Source organism: Apis laboriosa, unplaced genomic scaffold, assembly GCF_014066325.1.
Source record: "Apis laboriosa isolate Shangri-la unplaced genomic scaffold, ASM1406632v1 scaffold5_cov152, whole genome shotgun sequence".
In the NCBI taxonomy this organism is placed as follows: Eukaryota; Metazoa; Arthropoda; class Insecta; order Hymenoptera; family Apidae; genus Apis; species Apis laboriosa.
The window spans coordinates 3,734,679-3,761,784 of record NW_025223857.1 but is presented as its reverse complement, the minus strand read 5'-3'; the positions used below and the strand labels follow the sequence as shown (position 1 = coordinate 3,761,784).

The 27,106-nt window shown below is 41.7% G+C and overlaps 1 protein-coding gene and 1 long non-coding RNA gene across 7 annotated transcripts in view; one reads left to right on the top strand and one right to left on the bottom strand.

Moving 5' to 3' along the window:
- The window catches only part of LOC122717986, a 62,033-nt gene that overhangs the window by 22,684 nt on the left and 12,243 nt on the right, over positions 1-27,106 (bottom strand). The window contains exon 1 of one of the 3 annotated variants that reach the window (XR_006347287.1): positions 2,275-2,317. The exons of the other annotated variants lie outside the window; for them this stretch is intronic. This is a non-coding gene — a long non-coding RNA (uncharacterized LOC122717986). Of the gene's footprint in view, positions 1-2,274; positions 2,318-27,106 lie in introns of those variants that run through there. 3 annotated transcript variants of the gene reach the window in all.
- The window catches only part of LOC122717985 (junctophilin-1), a 45,790-nt gene that overhangs the window by 15,031 nt on the left and 3,653 nt on the right, over positions 1-27,106 (top strand). The window contains exons 3-9 of one of the 4 annotated variants that reach the window (XM_043942592.1): positions 9,956-10,251; positions 10,337-10,504; positions 11,185-12,315; positions 12,405-12,640; positions 12,753-12,884; positions 13,128-13,383; positions 24,932-25,141. In XM_043942592.1, the coding sequence (XP_043798527.1) occupies positions 9,956-10,251; positions 10,337-10,504; positions 11,185-12,315; positions 12,405-12,640; positions 12,753-12,884; positions 13,128-13,383; positions 24,932-25,141 (2,429 nt within the window). Of the gene's footprint in view, positions 1-9,955; positions 10,252-10,336; positions 10,505-11,184; positions 12,316-12,401; positions 12,641-12,752; positions 12,885-13,127; positions 13,384-14,887; positions 16,406-24,931; positions 25,142-27,106 lie in introns of those variants that run through there. The other 3 variants (XM_043942591.1, XM_043942593.1, XM_043942594.1) reach the window with 3 other exon arrangements.

The window sequence follows — 27,106 nt, the reverse complement described above, 5'->3', positions numbered from 1 at the left end:
TAAGGCGAGGCAAGATAGATCGGTGGAAAAGTCAAAACAACGAGTCGGAAAATTAATAACCGGAAATTTATTTTTCATCCGAATGAAACGTAAAACAACGAATTCCATTAACCGAAACCGTTTAACCGTTTTTCCTAAACGAAATATCTCCCGTTTCCTCTCCCTTCTTTTCTCCACGGTTAGTTACGGGCCACGTTATTCTGATCATACGCGCGTCATTTGGCAACACCGGTGATACCGGCGCTCCTACAACAATGTTATAAATCTGCGTCAGCCCGTTACATAAATATTCGCGTTCTTTAGATTAACGGAACGTGCATAATGGTCTAATAATAATATCGACACGTTTTAATGACGGTTTTTCACCCTCCCGTTTCACCATCCCTTCGTTAAAAAAAGGAGACACGGATCGAATCTAGGAACGGCCATCTTGGCTTCGTCTTTTTATTTTCATTTCGTCAATGAAATCTATTATTATTATTATTATTATCAGAGGCGATGCAATCCTCCTTCGTCGATCAAACGTGCGAAATCTCTCTCTCTCTCTCTCGAGTCGTCTTATCGTTCCTCTGCAAAAGAAAAGAAAAAAAAAAAANAAAAAAAAAAAAAAAAAGAAAAAAGAAAAGAGAGGTTCGAGGCCAAAATATCGCGGCCAACGAAAAGATATTTTCGTTGCTCCATCGTTTATCGAACGTTCGAACGAAGAAGTGACAGAAGGCACGGTCGTACACGTGTCCCTCCTTTTATACCGCTCTCTCCACGCGTGTATATACCGTATATACCGACCGATAGATATTAACCGTTGAACGTTTATACGTTGTAAACGCGTATATACATATAACGTTTGTTTCTCTCTCTCTCTCTCTCTCGCGCGTCTGGCAGCGAGTCGAGGCAACCTCTCGTTACCAAAATTCCCTATTTCAACCAAAGTGGACGAGCTCGAAATAACGATCATCTCTCCGTTCGAGGCAATAATACTAAGAAAGAGAGAGAGAGAAAGAGAGAGAGAAAGAAAGAGAGAGAGAGAAGAGCTCGTTTGAAGAATCGTTTGCCAGAACGAAGAATTCGAATCCGTTCGCCTCTTTTATATCCTTTTATACCTGGAGATACGCCTCGAGAAGAAACTTTGACGAAGTTTGAATGCCGCGTCGTCCTCCGGGAAGATCCATCGAAATTCCAACCATCGTTTCAAAGGGAAATTGAACAACAAACGGACGGAGTGGCGCGTTTGCCGTATTCCTTCCACCTCGATCGCCTCTCTCCTCCTTCCCCCTCCCCCTCCTCCTCCTTCCTCCACGGCTGACCGTTTTAAGCTTCTTGGTCGAGTTAAGGCACTCTCCAAACGCCATTCCATTTCTCTCGTGGCACGTGGCCGACGCATTTATTTATAAATACCAATGCTGCCGCGCACCGCAGTCGTTCGCGTGTACGTACGTGCGTGCGTGCGTGCGTGCGTGTGTTGGTATTACGGTCGAGTGGGCAGTGGTCGGTTGTTGGTCGAGGCGATCTTTTCCTCGTGCGGAGAGGAAGGAAGGGAGGAAGGAAGGAAGGAAGGAAGGAAGAAAGGGAATCGCTCGAGCTATCAATCCTCGTTGCTCTCGCTAATAGAGTTCCTCAACCTTCCACGCCCCGTCGATAAATCGAGATCGCGATTTCGACTCCTCGTGGCGACATCAACATCTCTCCTCCCCTCCTCCTTCTTCTTCAGGGAAGTCGAAACGTTCGTAGAATGTCGAGAACGATCGGAGGAGGAAAATATATGGGATTATTCTCTGTATACGGGAATGTGCGGCGAGTATGCGCGAGGGAATGGTTCTATATTCGATCGAAGGGAAGGAATTTTGTAATAGTATTTGGATGGAGGTGGAGGCGAGGCTCTATCTCGTGAAACGTGTAACGTTTTAGAGCCGACAAATGAGCCGATCGTTGTAAACACTTGTTGCGAATCGATTGTTCGCCCGTTAATCCCCAGTAACGAATTTGCCTCTAAAAAGAATTTCGAGATACGGTAAATCGCAGCCAAGAGATCGTTCACGCTGTGAATATCGCGTTAACTTCTGTTCACGTTCGTTTGAGAATTACGAAATGGCGAAAGAAGCAAAGTCTTGGAACGTAATAAACGCTCGACTCGATAAAACTCTCGAAAGTATTTTTTCGCGAGCGACTAGTTTCTCAGAATAACTTTCACCTTCAATTTCAACCAACTTTAAAAAAAAAAAAAAAAAAAAAAAAGAAAAAGAAAGAAACTTTCGAGAGTAGTTTTGGCTTTCGAACCTTGTATTCGCATCTTCATCGTGCAATGAGAGAGAGGTTAGATCTGAAACAACACAAATACCAACTTTTGTTAGAAAGAAATGAAACGTTCCTTTTTAAAATACAATCAATATGCACAAGAACTGTTCCCTCGGCTTACTTATCGTTTACAAGTCGAAAACTTGGCCGTCTGAAACGACCCTCGAGAAAGAGAGAGAGAGAATCATCGAGGAGGAAACGAGAAGAACAACGGCCCCACGAGACTTAGAGCATCGGCTCACGATGCAATTAACCATCGTCCATCTAGGAGGATCTCGTTCACGCTAGAAGCTCATTCGACCCATTCGACAGTTCGGCTTTGCGGAGAAGGGAAACGATTCACGCTTCGATGACGAAAGCTCGCCGCGTCTTTTTTTTCCTTTTTTTTTTTTTTTTTTTTTTTTTCTCTTTTCCTCCGTAACCAACCCCTCGATACTCGCACGACGCGCAAAGCTTCTCCTCGTTTAACCAAGGATTGGCTTTCGTCGATAGAGAGACACCTACTTTGTACGAACTGTCGTCATTTCCGTTTTTCGTCTCTCTCTCTCTCTCTCTCTCTCTCTCTCTCTCTGCGAAAGTAATCGCGCATCCAGATAGGGATGTACGTTCGTTACGGTTTTAGACTTGCCTTTTTTTATTATAAATCGAACGATCATCTACTTTTTTCCTTTTTCTTTTTTTATCACGACGCCACACATCTTCGCCTCCCCCGCATGCTTCACCGATACGAAAGGAGCACGAGTCTCTTCCTATAATGTTTAATTACTCGGGTTTTAAATCGATTTCTTCTCTCGACATAACGATAAGTTCAACTCGATAATTAACTGATTAAAATATTCGATCAAGATTTTCGCGACACCTGTTCCAATGTTTAAAAGTATATAGAAAAACATAATATTGACAGCCTGGAATGGAACATTGGATTGGAACGAATCGCAATACCAAATCAGATATTAAAAATATTGAAATTGTACTTACGAATGATTTCATATAAAGACAGAATTAAATTCTTATCTTTGCGTAGAAAACCTTTGCTGAGAAAAATCGTTATCATTTTCTTCTCGCCTCTCAGAAATCACAAAAGGCATTTAGTTGCTTCAAAATTTGCCACGTACATAACATTGATAGCCTGGACTGGAATGAATCTCAATATCAAACCAGATATTACAATTATTGAAATTATACTTATGAATAATTTCATATAAAGAGAGAATTAATTCTAAATCTTGCATAGAGGTTTGTTGAGAAAAATCGTTATCATTTTTTTCTCGCTTCTCAGATCACAAAACTCGCTCTAAAATTTGCCACGTACATAACATTGATAGCCTGGACTGGAACGAATCGCAATAATCAGATGTTAAAAATATTGAAATTAAACTTACGAATGATTTCATACAAAGAGAGAATTAAATTCTAAGTCTTATATAGGGGATTGCTGAGAAAAATCATTTCCTTCTCGCCTCTCAGACCACAAAATTCGCTCTAAAATTTGCCACGTACATAACATTAATAGCCTGGACTGGAACGAATCGCAATAATCAGATGTTAAAAATATTGAAATTAGACTTACGAATGATTTCATACAAAGAGAGAATTAAATTCTAAGTCTTATATAGGGGATTGCTGAGAAAATTATCATTTCCTTCTCGCCTCTCAGAAACCACAAAAGGCATTTAATAGCTTCAAAACTTGCCACGTACATAACATTGATAGCCTGGACTGGAACGAATCGCAATAATCAGATGTTAAAAATATTGAAATTAGACTTACGAATGATTTGATACAAAGAGAGAATTAAATTCTAAAAGCGTTTTATAAATAGAAATTTAAATAAATCCACGTAAGGGATTGGCGAGAAAAATTGTTATCGTTTCCTTCTCGCTTCTGAAAGGCATCTAATCGATCGAAATAACTGTGGCGACCGAAGCGGGAAAGCGACAATAGATGACACGAGTGTCAACATACGGCTCGGTCTCGCCGGGCATCCGGCAACGTTCGAAACACGAGAGAGGGGAGAGGGAAGAGAGAGAGAGAGAGAGAGAGAGAGAGAGACGACAAGGAGGCGAGGTCAGGTATACGAAATCCGACCTGGCCACGAGGCTCGTTCAGGTATCGTTCGAGAGAAACAAACAGAGACGAGGGAACGACATGCCCGTGGGGTGGTTAGGGACGATCCGGTGGAGGCTGCGGACCGAAATACACTCGCACGGCCGATTCTCACCAGCGCATTCGCTGGTCCGCGTTTGCACGTTCAACCGACCACCATCTTAGACGGTGGCCAAGCTATTTCAGGCGGGCCAGGCAGTGCCATGTAGCGAAACAGGATCGTATACCGACCTCTGTTTACCCGTGGACAACGCAAATCTTCCTCCAACCAATTTCAATTCTCGAAATTTTTCCTACTACGGTCATTGTTTTATATTTTTTTAACGCTTTTTGTTAACGTGTTCATTTCCACACTTTTTTCCCTTTCATTTTTTTAGTCGTTATCAATTTCAATTTTTCTCGTTAATACGAAATCCATCTATCGATTTCTATCTAATATTAACCCGTCGAATCAATTTCAATTTGTCTCTCGAAATTTTCCTTTCATCGATTTTGCCAGTCAGAATCACTCAACCTATTCTTCGTTGATGGATAAACAAAATTTTCACTCGTTTACACAAAGAAAATTCCTTCTGCCAGTCCTCTCAAATTTATTCACATTCATCTTTCGCAAAATCATTATATCGATTTTATCATCGGTTCGAGGCTCGGCTCACAGTTTATTTAAATCGATCTTCGACGTTGTTGATTCAATTTTTCACAATTTCTCGAGAAAAAAAAAAGGAAAAAGGAAATGGGATGTGTACGTCGGCGCAAAAAGAAAGAAAAAAAAAAGGCAGACACGGCCGATAAATTTTTCACCGGCGAAATTCACCGATGATTATTTTAGCGCGAGATCCCTCCTCCTCCTCCTCCTCCTCCTCCTCCTCCTTCTCCTCCTTCTCCTCGAGGTTCCCCGTGTCGAGGCCTGCGTCGAACGAAACTTTGTGCGGCTCGATGGCCGCGATACCTCGTGGCACGACGGATATAAGCCAGAAAGGGTCTTCACCCTCGTAACCTAGCGCGGAACAGGTTGGCCGGCCGCCTCCTCGCACGAGGAACCAAGGAGTAAATAGGGAACGCGAGTTGGAAACGATAAATAGATGAACGTTTTTAGGACGGGCGAGAGGCTTCTTTCCATCGTCAAATTGAATCTCGAACAGTGTTTATTCACTGGAGGGAAGGGGGATATGGGATAAGAATTTGCATGAAATAACGCTCTTCTCGACCCGAGGGGCGGTTTAATACAAGAGAAAATAGTTTCCTGAAAATTTGATTAGCGTAAACTAGAGACATTTGTTGAGATTGGATATATCGGATGTAGAATATTTTATTTTATACGGTCTAAGAGAGATTCGAAATGGGTTGCAATGGGTACAAAAATCTCGATCGATTCCAAATACAATTTAAATAAGAATCGTTTCTCAAGAGAGTGTTCCTCTCATAGTCTACAAAATTCTACGTTTTCTAATAATAATTACACGAATATAAAATTGATATATAGATGACGAATAAGACTCGTTTTGAACAAAGATTAGCGAAATTTGACAAAGTTTGGAAGCGCGGCCACGATTAAAAAAAAGGAAGCATTGCAGGAAACGAATTCGGGATAAACGGGCGACGTCTCGGCTCGAAAGAAGGAACGACAAAGTAAGAGCGAAGCACGAAATTCGATGCTGTTCGAGTTTCGCGAAGTGGAGCAAAACGTGTTCGCGAAGCGTGATTCGACGGAAATTCAATAACCAGTAAAAGTTTTCGTGGAGAGAAGGATCTCCTCCTCGCTCTCCCTCTCTCAGACGAAAGAAACAGACGACGCTGGTAGACGACGCGAAATTAGAGGCTCGACAATAATTAATCTGGGTCGTCGGTGGAGGATCGATAGGCGGGTTTAAGTTGAGCAGAAAAATCAAAGGGGAGGATAATCCTGAAAAGGTTTGAGTAAATAACACTGCGTGGAACATCGCGAGAATTTTTTTGAAAGCAATTTCAGAGGGAACGCATTAGCTCGACAACCTTGTTTCCACCTCGCTCGGTTCTGGATCGCTGTTCAACGAGTCGATATCCACCCCAAATTCGTGGATGGACAGGCAACGCGGCGTCGACGTGGGACCTTTTTGTCCCGAGGCGTTTCCAACAGAAGAGGCGTTGCAAGAGTTGACCCGAATAACTCGACCCGTCTCTCGCCGTTTCTACGAGGGAGTTTAATCCCGACCCCGTCGACAGATGGGAAACCTGCTCTCTCCGTCTACTATCCGGGGAATGTATAGAATATATCGGGGAGGCAAGGCTAATTTCCATAATTGCGTTACGAATTCGAGACGACGAATACCTTGGACGAAGCTTCTTTGGATTTCGGGGAGCGCAATTGGGGCTGAGAGAGAGAGAGAGAGAGAGAGAAAGATAAGGGTAGCACGAAATTTACGATACTATCGGATGAGCATTCCATCGGATGAAATACCATTGAACCATTCCATCTCGATAATCCTGATAATTTCTACCAAGATTTTCTAGTACAATTGCTTGATTCTATATCCAGAAAAAAGTAATAAGAAACAAAGGAGAACGATCAAGAGATAAGATAAAAAAACTTTTTACACCACCTTTTTCGTCGCTAGGAAGAAACCGAGCCCGAGATAAAAAAGACTCAGATTTCTCTGAACGTCGAAAATAATTCCTCGCCCTCGAGAAAAATTTCGTCGAGGCAGAAGGCTTGGAAGGAAATGATTCGAGAATTGGTGAGATTTTGCGTGGAATTTCTCGAGAATTAATCAAAGAGGGGGGAGGGGAGGGGGAAGAGAGGGGGAAACGCGCGATGCAATTTCGTGGACCTCGCATCGAACGGGCGGTTCGAACGCCCGTGTCGAGAGAGAGAGAGAGAGAGAGGCACGGCGTGACCCACTTGCTTAAACGCTGGCGAAATAATATTCCGGTTGGTGGGAAGGGAGACTCCGGCCCGTTTCCATATGCACGGCCGGCTGCAATAATGCCGCCCGCAGACTCCATTTTCCTGGCCCTCTCCCTCTCCATACCCTCCCCCAGTGGACCGATCGATCAGCGGACCGAGCCTCCCCCCCCCTCTCCCTCTTCAAGTAAATCGATGGATCGTTTTTTTTTTTCTTTTCTCGATTTTCTTCGATCTCGCTGCTTGGTCGTCGCAATTTTTCTTTCGATTTGTCTTTCGTCGTGGTAATCAGCCGACGAGGGACACAATGGCAAGTGAAATTATTGTTGGTGTTGTTAGGGGAGACTCGAGACTATGAAAATACGTATAATTCCGTGAATCGATTTTTCCATATACGAAAGGATATATCTTCGATTCGTTAACGAAATCTCGATTTCAACACGTTGATTCTCGCGTCACCCGTATTCGACGTGTTATTTGACTACTTACAAGGGATCCTCGTGTAGGTGTTTGGAAAGATATGTGTTATAAAAAGTGTAATGAATTGTTACAAAAGTAATGTAAAAACGGTTTATTAAAAAATTATTCGGAATGTAAAACTTTAACTAGCATTCCATAGAAAGCTGAGGTTGGTCAGGACGATTTGGACCAAAAAGTTGTTGTCCTCTATACGATTCACTCGCTAAGACATAACTCTTCCATTTCTCTTTTTTGGATATTGGAACGAAATTTTAGGGCAGAAATTTTACACCGCTCGGCAAACATTCGAGCTATTCGCGTAGAGCGGCGAGAACCTGAGCAACGTAACGATGGAAAGAACGATGCGAGAGCATCTTATTCTTATGCTTATTACGCCATCAGAGTACATCGTAATATCGTAATCAACGTGTTAAGAAAAATTCGCGCTCACGACGTCGATGAATTTCGAGATCAATTTCGCGACTCGTGGGGGATTACTTAAAAAAAGGAAGAAAAATAAAATCGATCCTCCGAGAAGCGTGAGAATACGGTGAACTCGTAGGGAATTCGCGCCGATTGTGTGCAAGCGCGAATCGAATCCAGTGGCGCTGCTTTTTGTAATGGAGACGGCCGAGGAGTGGGGGAAGTAAAGAAAGGAGATCTCGTGTCGTGAGTGGGACGACAAACGACGATGCATGGTTGCGATCGCGCCACTTTGTTAATGGGCCGACGGATACGGGACGGGAAGGCTTTGATGATTATTGTTGGTCGAATAATGGGGGGCTGCGCGGGGGGAACGAGGTGAGCAGAATGGAAACGCTTTCGACAGACTCGGTGCCACTTTGTTGATCATCGCGGCCTAGCTGGAAAGCATTCGTTGTCGCGTTCCCTTTGTTCCCTAACGGAATACAGTTCCCCCTCTCTCTCCCTCTCTCTCTCTCTCTCTTTCTCTCTCTCTCTGTCTCTTTCTTTTCTCCATCCGAACCGATCGAATCCCGAAAAAACGATGACGTATAGTTGGTCTTGGAGAAACACGGATCGAAATGTAAATTCGATCGGTGGTAAATTCGCGAAAACGAGTTGTTATAAGCGTTCACTGGCGGAGGAATTGTATCTCCAAATATTTCCAATATGGCTGATTTTAGTTCAACCTACATACCTGCGTTTTGTTCGTTAAACTTTACGATCCCATTTTCGTATATATATATATATATATATATATTTTTACATATATTCGCCTCGGATATATCGAACGGATTAATACGATCGCTCGAGTTATTTTCGAGTTAGCTATAATAGATCGATATTTTTTTTTTAAATTCCAAAGAGTTGAGGATGAGTTTACAAATTTCCCTTAAAAATAGATCCAATTATCATTCGGGATGATAATTCGATAATAAAGGAAGAATACGAATCTCTCTCTCTCTCTCTCTCTCTCGAATTCTCTCTTTCCAATCATTTTCCCAAAATATTCGATCGTTAGAATATTCGTTGAGGGAGCCGTCGAAACGAAAAAGAAAGCAAAGAGGGGAACGTTTTTCCACGAAAGATTCGTTTCGAATACTTGGCCCGTTAACGATCCATCGTCCATCCAGTTGTTACTCTCGGCCGGTAGTCTGCGCGGTATCTCATCGGCGAGGAATTTACATTTTCGACGAAAGAGGAACGCACCCACGCCTCGTCACTCAGGATGGATAATTCGAGTTTTGTTCTCTCTCTTTCGCGCGTGACTCACGCGGGACATTTTGAAACACGGTCACGTTTTGGCAAAAACAATGCTGCTTATTACCAAGCGCGGGGATTCGTCACATCCGGGATCGTGATTTGGCGGAACGTGATTTCCAGCACGGTGGTTCTAATATGAACCGGCGGGTCTCGTCCTCGCCGCGTATGCAAATTTCACCGTTCACGTGCACCGTAAACGTGTGCTTGTACGGTGTTTCGAGAATTCCTCTCGAATCTCGAAAAAATGTATATATTTAAATTAAAATCTTATATTAAAAATATCTTGTACTAAATATCCAAAATTGTTTCAAATTTTTTGAGTCCAGAGCGATAAAAACAACTTAACGCCTTTCGAGAATATTCTTTCTTCAAATTCCTTTGAAATCAAGAAGAAAGAAATGCTTCCTCTTGTACGAAAAATTTTGTATTATATGCCGAGTACGACAGAAAAGGATTATTAACGAGAGGGGGGGGTGGGTGACGTTTCGACAGGCACGTATCAAGGTCAATGGTACCACGGGATGAGGCACGGGTACGGAGTGAGGGCGAGCGCCCCCTTCGGCTTGGCGAGCCATTACAAACCCTCGAAGCAAGTCAGGGCTTCCTTGACGTCCCTGAGGAGCGCGGACGATGGTGGGGCGGTGGCACCGACGCCGGAACCGACCGACAGAAGGGATCGCCGCGTCGGCGACAGTAGGGGTGGTTTCGTGCTCAAAGCAAGGAGCGACAACCCGCCGGCGAGGAGGAAGAGCCTCACGGAGAAATCGTTGAAGAAGGGTATCCTTTCGGTAAATGATTTTCCTACCTTCGTTTGCCATTTTCATTTATTTTCTTTTCCCTTTTCTCCTTTTCACGCTCTCGTCGCAATTTCAGGGGTTGAAGATACGAAAGCAGAGGAGTACGGGCGATTTGGAGAAGCACGGAACCGGGGGCAGCATCAGAAGCAATGCGAGCTCGGCTTCGTGGATGTCCACGGAGAGCTCGCAGAGTCAGGCCTCGGCCTCCGTTCATACCGACAGCAACGCGTCCTTCGTCATCGAGGTAAGAATTCCTCGAACAGTGTGCGCGATCGTATATTTATCCCTAATTTTCTTTTTTTTTTCCATTAGATATTATATTCGTGATCTTAATATACAAAATGATTGATAAAATTATGATCAAATTTTCATACCATTTTCTCGTGATATAACTGAATCATAATTTTGATACCTGGAAGAAAATTTGGTTACTCATTTGATTCCATCGTTAAAATTTTATGAAATTTCTGTAAAATAACTAATTCCTAAAGTTAATTTAAATTAAATATTTTCAACGATTTAGACGAAATTTGCGATCAGTCTAACGACCGAATTTTTCGCCTTACTCGAAAATATATTTATTCATATAAGAAAAGATACATTTTGTCGCCATTTACCTCTATCCATGCATATAGATTCTGTTTCTCGCACTTTCGATCTTTCAACGCCACCATGTCTCTTGTATATACGCTTTTTTAACAGTCGTTACGTAACAACATGAGAAACGTGAAAATAAGAAAGATTTTTTGTTATACTAGTCAAATAGAAAAGAACAGAAGAAACTTGCTTCTTCGTTTCCAGAATATTATTCAAAATATTATAAATACCTTTGACAGGATTAATCCACGAGATATGTACTATAGTATCTAAGGAAAAGGATTAAATCGATCTCTAACTAACATCTTTGTAACATGGAATTCGCAGGACGAGCAAATGGACGCCTCGGTGACAGAGACGTATCTGGGGGAGTGGAAGAACGACAAGAGGACAGGTTTCGGTATATCGGAGCGGAGCGACGGGCTTCGATACGAGGGCGAGTGGTTCAACAACCGGAAGTACGGTTACGGGGTGACGACGTTCCGGGACGGGAGCAAGGAGGAGGGCAAGTACAAGAACAACGTGTTGATCACCAGCCAGAAGAAGAAGCATCTGTTCCTTATCAGATCGGCCAAGTTCCGCGAGAGGATAGAGGCGGCGGTGAGCGCGGCTCAAAGGGCGAGCAAGATAGCTCTTCAGAAGGCGGATATCGCGATATCGAGAACGGCGACAGCGCGTGGAAGGGCCGAGTTGGCCGACACGGCAGCCGAGCAGGCGAGAGAGGACTCGGAGTTGGCCCAGCAGACGGCGAAACAGTTCGCGCCCGATTTCAGGCAGCCGGGCCTCGAGAGGTTGAGGAACAGGGAGATACCCAAGTACGTGCCACCGCCTCAGGACACGGTACCCGGGAAGAGTATTCTTCACAAGGGGGGTGGGGTGGTGGAGCAGCAGCAGCAGCAGCAGCAACAGGGATCCACGCCCGTCAAGAGCCCGTCCTCGTCTCAGGAGGGGGCGTCGTCGGCAACGACCACGGCCAGCAACGTGATGCAGTCGATCAGGAGGGCGAGCATGAAGCCGCAGGGCCAACAACAATTGTTGGCCAATCAGTTGCCGGCCCAACAGAAGAATCAGATCGGGCAGAATCAATTGCCGCAGAACCAGTTGTCGCAGACCGAGCTCGCGAATCAGGTGACCCCTGCTCAACTGATCAACCAGCTGCCCCTCGATCAGTTGAGCCAGAGCGTTTACCAGTACGGCCCCCAGCCGATGGTTCAGAGCCCTGTCCAACAGGCCTATCCCAACAGTATACCGAATCAGTATCAGCCGATCAACCAGTTCCAAGGGGGGGGCCAATACGGGGGGGTCCCTTCGCAGTATCCCGTTCAGGGTAGCCCTTACACCAATCAACCTCAATACCAACCCGTGAATCCGCTTCAGGGCGATCAGTATTTGTACCAGCAATCGATCGGTCAACAAGGGTCGTATCAGAACGTGCAACAAGCTTATCCTAGTCAGCAGGTGGGATCGATATTTTTAATCGAGCGCGAATAACGGGTTTTGATAAGAAATGGGAATCGATCCCGGTTCATTCTCCGTCTCCGTTTCAGACGTTGCCGAATCAATACGGGCAACAAAGCCAGACGAATCAGTACAACTCCCAGCAAGTTTACGGGCAACAGCAGCAATTAACTGGCCAACCGCAAACCCAAATTCCGCAACAATATGGCCAACAGGCCGACGGCGAGGCACCACGGCCGCCAAGCTCCACTAGTATACGAAGGAATAGCAGGCTCCTAACGGCGCAGGATCGACCCAACACGATTGGGCAAACGTTAAACGACAGGTCTCTGAAACTCGATCGAGTTCGAATCGAATAATTTTTCCTTCTTCCCCTCGCTCGATCCATTTCGTATCGATCGTATCTCTTAACTCGATCGATCTGTCCTACCTTGCAGGCTGGACCATTACAAGAGGCCGCCCAGCCGTGACAGTTCCGTGGATCGTTACGCCAGAGCGCATTCCCGATTGACTGGATCGAGACAGCCGTCCGTCGATAAAACAGTCACGAATCCGGACACGCTCGACAGGTGAAATCCGAAACATTCCCTCCCGTACACGCTCTTTAACGAAACAAAATTAACAAACGAGATTTGCTCAATCGTGCACCCCTCGATCGATATATTATCGATCCAAAGAGGATTTAACGCTTGGAATATCCACTAATCTAGATCACAGAAACAATTGACAAGTGAACACCACAGCCAAGCTTCGACTAATACGAAGAGAAATGTTAATCAAAGAAGATTTAACCCTTGGATCTACGAATCTAGATCGACGAGAGCGCCAAGCGCGATCCGATCGAGCACGCCGCTCAACGGATCCGTAGTGGGCAGCGGTGCAGCGACGCCGACGTACGCTTCCTCGAGTTCCGCCCAATTCGAGGGGGCCTTGCTGAGGAATCGCAGCCTTGGACAGGATATTCTCCCGAGTCCTGGCCAGCCTAAGCGTACGGAGAGCCTGTACGTCACACCCGGACGCGGTTCGACCGCATCCGGTGGCGGAGGCGGCGGAGGCGGCTTGTCGAAGGTGAGTCTTCCCACTTTTACATATATATATATACTTTACTTACTTCCTTCGTGGATATTGTTACATTCGCTCGTCAATCCCTGTCTCTTTCGCGACACCTTCGTGCACTTTCGCGTCACGAGGAAAGGGGACTGCCATCTTTTTCTTTTTTTTTTTTTTTTTTGATCCCTCGATTATTATACTCGCGCGATACTCGTCGTTTCTCTTAGTCCTAGCTGGAAATTTGGAAATGGTGAATTTAGAAAGGAAAAGGCGAATCGGGTCGTCGAATGTGGTATCGGGTTTTTGGGTTTTTTTTTTTTTTGTAAAACCACTGAACGAAAATCGTACAAAATCTCCTCGAATGTGACACAATTTATGTAGTGTAAATTCCTGATATTATATTTTCTTCGTTCATATCCTTTCGAGCACTTTGAATCTAACAAAAAAAAAAAAAAAAAAAAAAGAAAAAAAAAGATCCATACAGATTTGCCACTTTCTGCTCTCTGATCTCCCTCCTCCTCTCCTCTTCCTTTCCTTCTAGCGCATCATTCGGGATCTCGCCTATTCATCGGAGGAAAAGAAGGATTTTTTTTCGTTTTTCGCGGAATCGGCGACGATTTTTCGAATCGGCGAAACGGAAAACCGGGACCTCTTTTTCCGACACGGGTGTCGTTCAAAAATACCACCGGATGTTAAACAAGATAACAATCGTCCGCTGTTATCCGTTCATTCGCGCTTCCCCGCGAGAACATTAAGAATTTATGGCCAACTATCTCGAGATAAAGAGGGAGGGGGGATGAAAGGAAATACCTTCGAGGCGACGTAATCGTTTAGACTCGGGAACGAAGCGGGAAAGAAAAACGAAAAAGAAGGACGAGAGTGGGATAAAATTTCGTTAGAGTCTATTAAAGATTATCCAAAATCGCGAGCCCGCCGATTATAGCAGACTCTTTTTCTCAATCCCTTTTACAATCACACTTTTCAATTTATATCGTTCTTTCTTTGCTTGCTCCATTATTGACGCATCGTACGATTTTTCTCTCCAATTCTTCTTAGCGAACATAACGTAAGAAATTAACGTAATTGCTCTTACGTGTAGCAACCACTTTAGAGTTTAGAGTTTAGAGAATATATGATTTGTGATCGAGCACTTTGGATCTTTTTTTCCCCCTTTCTTTTTTTCTATTTAACACTCCACGATTCAAAAATTTTTCCCCACTTTTCGTGTCTCCAGTGACGAACGAATCGAAGATTTCGTAGAATCATCGTCTTCGCGGAAATAAAGGACCCATTCCCCCTTTAATCTAAAAAGAAAAGAAAATCCCCACGTTATCAATTCGATTGATACCTGTTAATATCCCGAAATACCGCGCCTCCCCTCCTTTGCCCCCTTCCTCCCCGATCCAGGCCACGGGGCCATCTTTTCTCTCTCTATCTCTTCTCCCCTTCTCTTCTCTGTTCGATTTGTTTGTCTGTGTAACTGTGTGGCATTTTGTGCTGTGTTCTGTGCATGCCATCCCAGGACGCAGGCCGGACGGTCCCCGCCTTCGCCGCAACGTCAAAGGGCCGCGCAACCCTATGAGTATAAGTATTATAATAAATATGTATACACACTCACACATACACACACACACGCACACACTGCGATTCGACCGAACGACGCGTTTCGAATGACGAGTGACTCGATGAAACCAGTTACTGTTAAAGTGAGATTCGTGGCTAGACCCTGGATTGAACAAATGCTGAGAAACATGTGTAGGGAAACGACAACCGAACAGCTCAACTCAAGGCTAATTTCTTTTTCTAGGGAGTTAAGATCAACACAAATCTTATGGATCGATAACGCGTTTTATTCATCGTTGCACGATGAGTGTGTGTGTGTGTGTGTGTGTGTTTGTTTGTTTAGAAGTCAATGTCGCGTCCAAAGGTGTGCAACTTGTGGCCTAACCATTCAATTAAAACATGGCGTTTCTTGCGTGCAATCCCCATTGATGAAACCGTGATTAACACATAATGTTCGATTGTTCAAGAATCTGGGGTCTATTCGCGACAAAGGCCGCGCGCCACCGAATATTGTTTCCCTCGACGAGCCTCATTTGTTGTACATTCCTCTGTCGATGAATTGTGGTAAAGGTGCGCGGGATCGTTTAAGCTCTAGGGGAAAATTCGGGTGGATTCGAGTGGCGATTCTTTCACACTTTCGAGTTTTTCGAACCGAGAATATCGAGCACTGTTCGTTTTCCCGAAGTCGTGAACGATCTCGCGCATACACATACACACGTATATATATATATATTCCGAATAATAACATTCCAACAGTGCGTGTCTCGCCCAGTTAACCCTTTGCCCAGCCAATAACAAACAACTCGAGACAAATTTTCCTATTCCTTGGATCTCAAAATGATTTCACGCGCAAATGCAAAACTGTTGTATTTTATTAATATTTTTTTTTTTACATAACAATTCTTGCGTGATTCTTGTAAAGAGATTGGGGATCCGTTCACGAGGGGAAATATTCTAAAGAAATCGAATCTAAATGGTGTCGAGTGCAAAGGGTTAACGTTGAACGAACACGCGTTTTCCATAGGGAATTTTTGTTCGATACGTTTCCTTCCTTGTCGACCGGGTTCGGTGCGCGTGGTCGTATATCGTATAGGGTCACGGTTCAGGGGACGGGTATTCACATTCATCGGTTTACACGAGCATTCTTCTGGGCGACGTGTTAACGGAGACCGGAACCGTTGTTTGGTATGCGTGGAGAAAGAAAATATTTTCAGATTCGACCATATAATATCTCGATGGAGGCGTGTGCGCGCGCCAGACAGGGGCATTAGGGTAAGGTTATAATAGCTGGAACGATGTATCGTTTCGAACGGTGAGGTTAGGGGGAAAGGGGAGAAGTATCCTTACGCAATCGCGAAATACACGACGCTCTCGACGAGGAAAGAGGGAGAGAGAGAGAGAGAGAGAGAGTCGGCGTTGGTCGAGAAAACGTGGTGATCCAGTATCGATCGTTGTCCCGTCGAATATGTTGAAAATGTACGGAGAATAAAGAGAGGTGTCGTAAAAAGTTTCTTGGTGCAAATTGAAAGGTGTTTGCCTCGGTTCTATTTACCAGACTTCTCAACCGCGGAAAGATAAAGATCGTTCTTCGTTAGCCTTACCCTAACACCTCGGTCGCCTCGAAATTGCCTCGACACGTGAATAAGAGAGGAGAAGAACTCGTACCTGGTTGTAGATTGTTACTAGCTATATATATATAGTGGATAATTCGCGTTGATCGATATTAGCCGCTTGGGACCCTTTCGGCCTCCAAAACTTGTCTCCATCACTTCTTGTCCATCTTCTTGGCAATTTCTTTTTCTTTCTCGCTTAAATATCTCGATTTGAAATCGGTTGAAAATTCTTCGAGCGAAGAATTTCGAGCGTATTAGGTTTCCCTCTTTGGATAATAAGATGGCTGTTATCGAGGCTGAAAGGGTTCAAATAGATTCGAACGAAGCGAGCAAACGTTCTTTCCGCCATTTCTTCAGAGAGACAGAATTATTTTTCTATGAGAAGCACAATAGAAATATAGTGGAAATGGATGGAACGAATATTTAACGAGAGGTTTTGACGATCTCTGTGCTCAATTTTGCCGGTGTTGCGAATTCCTTCGATCGGATAATTTTCCGTCGAGAGAAAGGCGAAAGAAAAAAAATAAATAAATGTAATGTTCTTCGCGAATCGAGATGTTTTCGTAGATTCTTCGTGGGTAAAAAAAAAAAAAGAACAATGAACACGAAAATAAAATACAGACACGAGTGGAAACAGATATTTATGTCTGTTAAAATTTCCAAACGAAGGAAACGGGAAAAAGAAATATTCGCTTTTAAATTCCATTACGCGCTTTTCGTATTTCGTAAGCGAGAGCCAAACTTGTTGAATATAACCGATAACGCTCGAAGAACACTTTGTAATCATTTAATTTTCGTTCTCTCTTTCTTTTTCTTTTTCTTTTTCTTTTTCTTTTTTTTTCTCTCTTTTCGTTCCTCCCTTTTCTTTTCTCTTTTTCGATCGATCCAACCAAGCAAATAATTTTTCCACGAAACGATCGATCGACGAGAAACGAGCACGCATCTCTATATACACATACATACACGCGCACAGAAATGATTTGAACCCGTTTCGAACACGGTGTTACGTCCATTAAATAAGCGAAGTAACGATGTACTATACGATGTTACGTCCATTAATTAAGCAATTCAAGGAATCAGAAAGGTAAGGTTCGCGCGGTGTGGAGGCGGGGACCGGTTTTTTTGCAATTCTTTCACTCTAACTACCACTACTATTTGTCTCTCTCTTTTTTTCTTTTCTTTTCTTTTCTTTTTTTTTTTTACTTCTCTAACCTAAGCTTTTTCGAACCTCTTTCTCTCTCCTTAACAGCAACAACGAATACCCTATAATATTATCTTAAGATTAATACGTTCTTTCATATTTCCTTGCCGTTAATTGTGACGTCTCTCGAATGCGTATCCCCCTCCTTCACCGACGAAGTCACGTTCCCCACGTCCCACGTTTATTTGGTAACTTGGATGATTTTATATATATATATATATATATACACACATGTATACATAGAAAATTCTTCTCTACCCTCCACCTCCACGCCGCTTGTTTTCTCCTGTTTTTTGATTCAGATACATTATTTTTCTAACGCATGCTTCTCTATGACGTAGCGTCATTCTCTCTCTGTAAAATTTATGATATATATATATATATATAATTCGTAGATATAAGTATACGAGAAAATTACATAGGCGTAAGGTGATTAATATTTAGTTATAATAATCGATAATATACACGGATGAACGCGACGATGACAACCCTTTCGAGAGATTTGCGAGCTCGACAACGAAAGGAGGAGGAGAGATATTTTATTTCGAGAATTATGCGCGATAATCCTTTTCCCATTCGTGAAACTTGCGATGAAAGAAAGGAGATTTTTCTTCAAAAGATTCTCGGATATCGATCGTGAACCAAGGTTTTCTTTTTTTTTTTTTTTTTTTTTTTTTTTCATTTTTGTCCATACTTCTCGAAGGGGTTGATCTTTGTTAACGATCAAAGCACAAATATCGGTTACCAAATGTGCATTATGAAATACTATGTGAATTTAATTTTCGACGTACCTTTGAAACATGTACATTCCCTCTCGAATTAGAACGTTGCAAGGGATTGTTATTATTATTATTATTATTAATTTTGTGCATTAGGTACGACCCCTTAAACACACACTGACGTTTAACGAACACGTTACGTAACACAGGAACAATAAATATACATATATATATATATATCCGGATTCTCTATTTTGATCATCGATTTTTCACAAGTACAATTACGAACGCTTTTGATGCGCCACGTTGAATTTATTCGAATACACAAAGGACAAAGTATATAAATTTTTCGATCATTTCGACGAGACGTACACACAATATAAAATACCGCCTAATTGTTGAAAAACGCGTTGCTCAAATATGTATTTGGATACACACATACACACACATACACAAACGCATGCACTCGTGGTAATTAAGAATTTTTACGAAAAATTTTTAACCCTTTCTACGAACGAACGAACGAGAGAGAGAGAGACAGAGAACGAAAAAAAAAAATATCTCGAGTATCAAGAATTATTTCGAAAGGTATACTTTTCTTCCTCTGAGAAGAGGAATTTTTTCGGATTCAACGTGGTTGCAATTGTACCTCAACAATGGTCGTGCCTAAAGAAACGAAACGAACGTAGAAGAGAAAGAAAGGAAAGAAAGGAATAAAGTAATAGGAAGAGGGGGAGGAAGAAACAAAGAAAAGGAAAGAAAAGAAAAGGATGATCACTACGATATGATCGGTCGAATGAAACCTGGAATCCTAATTTTAGACGAGTTTAGACTCAGTTGGAATTGAATCTCTCCGAGTTCCTTGGATTTTCAAACTAAATAATATTTTTTATGCGAAATATCGACTCACACAATTAACGTCGGGTTTGTTCAAGTGCCAAGCTTTCCGAAAGTGTCTTCTCACGAGAATCTTGGACGCGACGCCGATCCTCGGCCAGGTTATATAGCGTTGAAAATCCGATTATTTTTCTCGATATCAAGCCTACTTGCGCGAACAAGTTCATGTTTTTAGAAAAAAAAAAAAAAAAAAAAAAAAGAAATTAGAAATGTACGTATATGATTTTTAGAGATTTCACTGCGAGTTAAAAGAGAGAATTAAAAGAGATTATTTTTTTTTCTTATTTTATGCTTTAAAATAAAAAGCGAGTAAAAAAAAAAAGAAGAAAAGAAAAGAGAAAAACGGATAAAAGACAAGATATATTTCAAGGAAATTGCTCAAATTTTGTTTATGCTGTACCTCGTAAAAAAAAAAAAAAAAAAAAATGGTAGAGATTTCTATAGAATCGTTGAATGACGATGCGTATAACGAGAATTCACGTATTTTAATAATAAAAGACGAGTTCGTAGTGTTGTATTAGAGAAAAGAAACAACGTAGTAGTCGAGTCCTTAGAGGAAAACAGATCGATAAGCGAGAATAGCCGATGAACATACACAACGAGCAACGATGTACTTCCAGGTTGCATTTCGAGGAAACGGTTTTACCCGTTCGTATACCGAGGGAGAGACCTTGTTAATTTAAACACAACGATATTATTACAAACGTTGGTTCGATGTATTGTGAATGTATTTATGTAATATGATGTAAAAGCTGTTACTGGCCGACAGATTAAAAGCATTATCGATTAGGAGAGAACGATTTCACTTATCTGGAATTTTTAAACAAAACTCCTCTCAAACGAGCCCTGCTCAAACGAATTACAATTATGTTATTCCAATTACTTTTTATTTATTTAATTACTCTTTTTTTTTTTAAAACTCTTCATTTTAAACAAGACACTGACCGATTCAATTAATTCTACCCTCTCCTCAAAGTTGAAGTTTCTTACTGTATCCTTTAATTTTTAAGAAAGCCTAAAGCCTTTTATAGTATAGTCCAGGTTATTTTCCCTCTACGAAAAATATTTTCAAGAAAGGATTCTTCAAAAACTTTAAAAACTTTCTCGAAACGCGAGGACAGGAAATAATTAAGCAAGAAAAGCAAAACTTGCAATCTTGTTTCCACCACACAAGAGAGAGTGAATGTTGAAACGTTTTACTCTTAACGAACATTTCAACGTCATGAATTCGGCAGAAGAAAAAATTTTCATCTCGATAAAACGCCACTTTGCCGGATAACGAAATACCCTTCAGTTTAATCGGGCTTCAGGCATCATTCGTGCCAAGAAACGCATACGTCGAATACATCCAATGGCGATGGTTCACAATACGTTTATTGGCGTGAAAACAACGGGCGATATTTTCGTAGACCAGACTTTCGATCTGGCCCGACCACGATTATCTAAAAATCGGGGATTATCAGAGAAGAAAGATTGTGTTGCAAAATTTCGAGAATTTTGGGGGCGGGGATAGAAAAGAATAATCATCGACACATCGTGGACGCTTAATTGAGATCGAATCCGTGAATACCGAAATAACTCTCGAGAATTTCTCGTGAAATATTTATAAAGTAGTGCGTAGTTTCGATACACGATCATTACAAGAAATTTGCGATGCACGTCGCTTCACTCGTTTCCACGATGCGTTTGCTTTCCAGCTCAATTGTATCGATTATATCGATGGACCATCATCAGCCTCGATCGATTAATTGTTTGTCAATTGCGTACATGGACGTACAGTTATTGCCCTGGGGGCGCGAATACGAAACATTTCGGGCTCTCCGTGCTTTCACGATGCAACACGCGTTATTCAAAATGCAGAGGACGGAAGGAAAGAATAGAAGGTTTATCGGTCGAAAAAAAAATTCTTTTTCTCGTGAAGTCGCAATGAAAAGGAATCCACGATTTTATAAACACTTCTCGGCTAGATAAGGATAAAAATCTTTTGTTTCGAAGAGCAACGTGGGTACTCGATGATAAATCGAGAAGAGCTGATACGGTTGGTGAAATAAAATTTATTTACGCGTTAATTAACGAAATTAATTATTTAATCTTGGGGAATAGGAAAGTTGCGATTAACACGTTTCTTTCGAAGAAGATACGTCTCTCGACGAGGCGCAATAAGGAAGGAGGGAGGATAAAACGGGGCGAGACCCATTTTGGCGTGCAAAAGAAGCGCAGGATTCACGAAAGCCTCGACGAAATATTATTCGGATGCCAGCTACGTGAATCAGACAGAAGGCGAATTGCGTTCAGTTCCATTTTATTTGCGTAACGATATTTCCGTTTCTCTTCTTCGTTTCGACCGTGAAACGCAGCTCAGAATTTTCCTCCGTCGCCCTTCGCCCCCTGCGCCTCCCCCTCTTTCCCTCGCGCGAAAATGCTCCTCGTCTCGTCTCGTCTCGATCGAGACCTTTCAAGATCGACGCCTATCTCTTCCCCTTCCCCGCGAATCAATCGACGAGACCGATCGTAATCTGGAAGATTGGCCGATCGAAAGATTCGAAAGCAAATGGTCGGATCGATCGGGCGAAAATAAATGGCTCGTTAACCCTCGTGGTGAATCCAAGTTCACGAACGAGGATCGGATTCACAACGAAAGCAAACAGCTGTTTTCGGTGTCCCTCCGTCCTCGCCACCTCGTCGGATCAACATCCGGCCGAGCGAGCGGGGGCTCCTCACTAAAAATACCGATCAATAACTAATCCGGCCGATAGGAGATGGGGAAGAGAGTGGAAAAAGTGGAGACGGATCCGGATTGACTCCGAAATAAAGCGAGCGGGAACCGACGACAGGGTGTCATAAATCAAGGCGCGGCGGTTCGACAAGGTTCTTTATTCGCATACGCGGCCGATTAGCTCGCCGTTGAGCGTCGCGACGCGTTGCTCGGCCGTATGCTATTTCAATGTGAAAATAGTGGGGCGTCTCTCTATTTCGGTCGGCCGAGCCAGGGCCGTTTAGTCTACGGCCTGGCTTCCTCGCCAGGAGGAGGCCGCTGTGGTCCGAATTTTTCCATTTTCATCTGCGAAATATCCGGGAAAAGGGAGAGAGAGAGAGAGAGGGAGAGGGAAGGGAGGAGGGTTCGACGGAGGACGAGCGAGGGATTTTTGGAGGGATTATCAGTGGAGGGTGTTAGGTGGAAACATTGAGATTCGGGCGTGAAAGTCCTCGGTGGAGAGAGTCTTTTCGGAGAAGTTTGGAAAGGGGAGGATCTCGGGGGGAGAAGATGTTCTGGTCGGAGACCACGGACGAGGAGGAGGAGGCGCTGTTGTGCAGCCCGGCTCTCATGGCAAGGAGAGCCTCGGAGTCATGGATCGTCGCGCCTCCTGTGGAGGTATGAACCCGTGAAACGGGTTTTCAAAATTCCGCTTCGATCACCAAAGAAATTCATTCAGGAAATGCCGTTTCCTTGGATGCAACTATTCCAGGATTCGATTTTCCGATACCCTTTTTGCGTTAGATTTATCCGGTTTCTTTATTTGTTTCGTCAAATTTGGAATTGGGCTTGAATTTATATACGTTGGATTCGGGTCAAAATTCTATTTCGATACCCTTGAAATTCCTTGGCCGGAACTATTTAGAATTCGAGCCGATTTTCGAACCCCCTTTTTCCCTTGTATTGATTTCTTTATTATTTCCTGTTCGTAAATCGGACCGATTTCGGGTTCAATTTATTTTTAATTATATTTGGATCTATATGTAATTTTTTTGAGAAATATTTTTAACGAAAAAAATAAGATATTTCGTACGTATCAGCTTGATAATAATATAAACAATTAGCGTTTTATTTTATCAGGCGTATCTTTTAATCTCTTCTGAAACACGAGAAAATTGAAGAAATTAAAAGATCGAAAAATGAAATTTCTTTAAATTTCTTCCGCGTCGATTGTTTTCATTATAGCGCGAATCGTAAAAAAATCGTAAAAAGATAAAGAAAAAAAAAAGAGAGAGAAAAACGATTATCCACGAAGATTGCCACGGTGCAAATCGTTCGATGAGCCGAGCTCGATATCGAGCGCAGAGAAGAGCGAAAGATGAGAAAGGGGAAAGTATGTATCGTCGGGAGTAAAAGGGGGGTGCTTTTCTCCTCGGATATTGTGCGACATTATCGAAGCACTTTACCGTACCGTATTGTTCGAGCGGAATTTCGATGAACCGTAACCAAAGATACGACAGCGAAACGAACAACGAATTATTGCGATTGAGATTAATTAACGGTGTCGAGGAACATTATCGTAGCCCCCTGAATCCGTGAAATCTAATTTTAAACTCGTGGAAAATTTAACTCTCGATATTCAACGATTTTGTAAATAAATTTGTATGATCTGACATTTGAAATTTTAATCAAGAGGAAAAGAAAAGAAAGAAAGAAGGAAAGAAAGGAAAAATAATTAATTTGTAAATAAATGTTAATTCTTAACATCTGTTGCGTCGGATGGATGATATATGCGCAAGGAATGATAAGGGATTGAAAAATATTTCGAAATTAACTACGTTGCTATAATTAATCGATAAAAAGAAAAAAGAGAAAAAAAGAAGAAAAGAAAAGAAAAAAAAAATTGGATCGATAACGTTCGCTTCGTTATCGGTTGTTCGTTACGAGCCAGGATAAAAATTGGTGTCGAAGGTCGGCCGCATCGCGTTAACCGTGGAGATTAGAATTCCTGGCCTTTGCATCATTATTACGTACGATTACGAGCAACGTATTCCCACGTTTTGGAACTGGTCCAAGGATTCCTCGCCTTCTCTTCGCCATCCTGTTTTCTCCGCTTCTACAAAACGTGTAACTAATGAACACGTAAACGTCCCCTGCCGAGAGAGCTCGACACCTCTCGCCAAACAAATTGGGTGGCCATTTTCTCAAACGGCCTTCAAAACGTTTCTACACCGACCAACCTTAACCTTAACCAATTATCGTCCAGCCCCAACGATATCGAACGATGAATAATCGTCTCCCCCTCGACGGCCAAGTTTTTATTCTCTCAACGATAGATAACACCTTCGAGCATCATTGACCACACTGTGCTCTGAGATCGATCGTATCGGAATACGAATTTATCGGATTTTACCCTTTCTACACGGGATGGACCCTGAAGAAGGGTTCCGCAAGATTAAAGGGATTAAATAGGGCAAGGAGGACACCGATAACCGAATCGTAGATGCATGATTTCCCTCTCTAGTTTTATACACCGTCTTCTTCGAATCTATCTAACCCACGAAAGAAAAGAAAGAAAGAAAAAATGCTCGTAAAAATCGCGTTTGTACGTCGAAAATGAGATTTTTGATTCCCGAATTCCTGACGAAATTATTATTATTATTATTATTATTATTATTATATTCTTAGATTCTTAAGGCTGTTTTTCTTTTTCTTTTTTTTTTTTTTTTTTTTTTTTTTTTACAAAGGGCCTATCATCGGCCTCTCCCATCCATCACGATACACGCGCATCTGTAGGAATAAGGCTTTGACACGATCGATTGACTCTCACAAGAGCCACCTCTCTCTCTTTGTTTCCCCGTTTCTTTTCTTCGTGCAGGCGATGCCCGCGGCGGCAGTTTCCCTTCAACGAAAGAAATCACTGCCGGATGTGGCTCAACCCATTCAGTTGACGGCCACGGCACCGCTATCCAGGGAGGAAGTCAGTGTCCTGAGCAGCATGAGGAGGGAGGAGATCCGCAGGCAGATCGACGAGAGCGAAAGACTCAGGGCCAATCCTCTGTTGTACTTGGTCAGTCCTCAAGTTAAAGTGAGTATTACGTTAGAAATTATCGTTTTTTTTTTTTTTTTTTTTTTTTTTGTCTAATGTAATCGATAATATATCTGTATGAGAAAAGATATACAATATCCAATTTTACAGAGTCAAGTTGAGAACAGTTTGTTTTTCGCGGAGAAAAACAAACTGTATTATTGTATTTTTTTTCAAGATATTCGTTATCGATCCGTCGTGTCGTCCTCGACACAAATAAATTCTGATTCGCAATTTCTTTTCTCGACGAGTGAGTCGAAAAATCGAGTTAAAAATGTATTATATATGCATATAAATATATTGACATGAATCATGAACGACCTGGTATAGACTATATTTGCGTCGCTCTTTTTCGAGGGTTAATCAAACGGGTTAATTAAACGATCCATCCTTCTTAATGCAACGCATAAAATTACTATTGAATGCAAATACTCCATTTGGATATACGTTACATCGTATAAATATTAAATCACATTACATGTATTTAATATTATCATTCTATGTATATATATATATATATATATATAATATTTTTCTAAACGATACGCGTTATTTTGATCATTTATCGAATTTAATCGGATCGAAATTAAGAGTCTTCCAGATTTTTCGATATCTTTCGTCCACTTTCGAAAAATCGTAGTATTATCGAATATTATCTTCGTTGCTCGTGGAAGAAATTCGTGGAAAATGGAAATTTCGAAATGAAAGTGACAAGAAGATTGAAAAGTGGGGCGTTGCGTAGATTTTGCGTAGACGGTTGCCTATAAAATAATATAGTATATATAAATTGTAATGTACAATAACCTTGAAAGGAATGAAAAAGGAGGGGGAAGAGGCAACCTCATGCTTGAATTAACGACGCAAAAACGCTTCTTATCGGATGATTGCAAGAGTAAGTCGCACTATTGATACGCAATTATGAATGTTTAATCGTTTCGAATATACCACTTCCGTGACATCTTTTGAATTGAAATTGTCTCACAGTCACTTATTCATATTTATATATCGCTTTATACATATATGCGCCTCTTTAAAATGTGCGCTGCACGTTAAAGTTTATCATCAATGATTTTTTTTTTTTTTTTTTTTTTATTATTTCGAGGGACAATGTCATCAATTGGAAAAACTGACGGAAAATTTTACAAAAAACGAATACAAGGCCACGAATAAGAATATATATTTTGTCGATAATTCAATAAGTGCAAATTTATGTTATTTTTCTAATGCGTAATATACATATATATATATGTATATGAAGAGAATTTCAAAATAGACAGAATATTTCGAAGTTGTTGCTCTTTTTTTTTTTTTATTGCTAATAAATTTATTTCTCAAGAGATATCAATTTGAACGGTAAAATGTAATAGTAATAATGACGATATTTTCGATCGTAAAATAATATATGTATATATTATTCCGGTTCCATAAATCATTGGTTCCAATCTTTTTCAGATTAGGTTGTTTGCACTTGTTAATTATAAACATTATACGGTTGCAATATATTTTAACCGGTTATGAAATCAAACTGTTATTGCATACATATTTGCATACACGAGCAGTAAATCCTCGATTGCTTTACATCATTCGCGTTTCGAATAACATTATCGTGCGACGTAAATTTTGTTGTGAATTTTCTTGAAACTTTCGTTCGGGAAAAGTTGCGCAATGTTGCGTATATACACGTGCCATACGTATATTCGCCATTTAAGCGAAACATTACTTATTCAAAAGATCAATTATCGAGGCAGGATGAGTCAGTTGTACTTCAGTTTTATTTATATTTCGCAAACGATTAAAAATTAAAATTTAAAAAAAAAATGATAAATGGATTTCCAGCCGTTAATTTGCAAATTAGATTTCTTTTTTTTTTTTTTTTTTTTTTTTGTTATTCAAATAATACCCGATCTCCTCCTCTCCTAAAATTTCGATCGATTCTTTCCTCCCTCCCGTTAATCGTTAAAACTT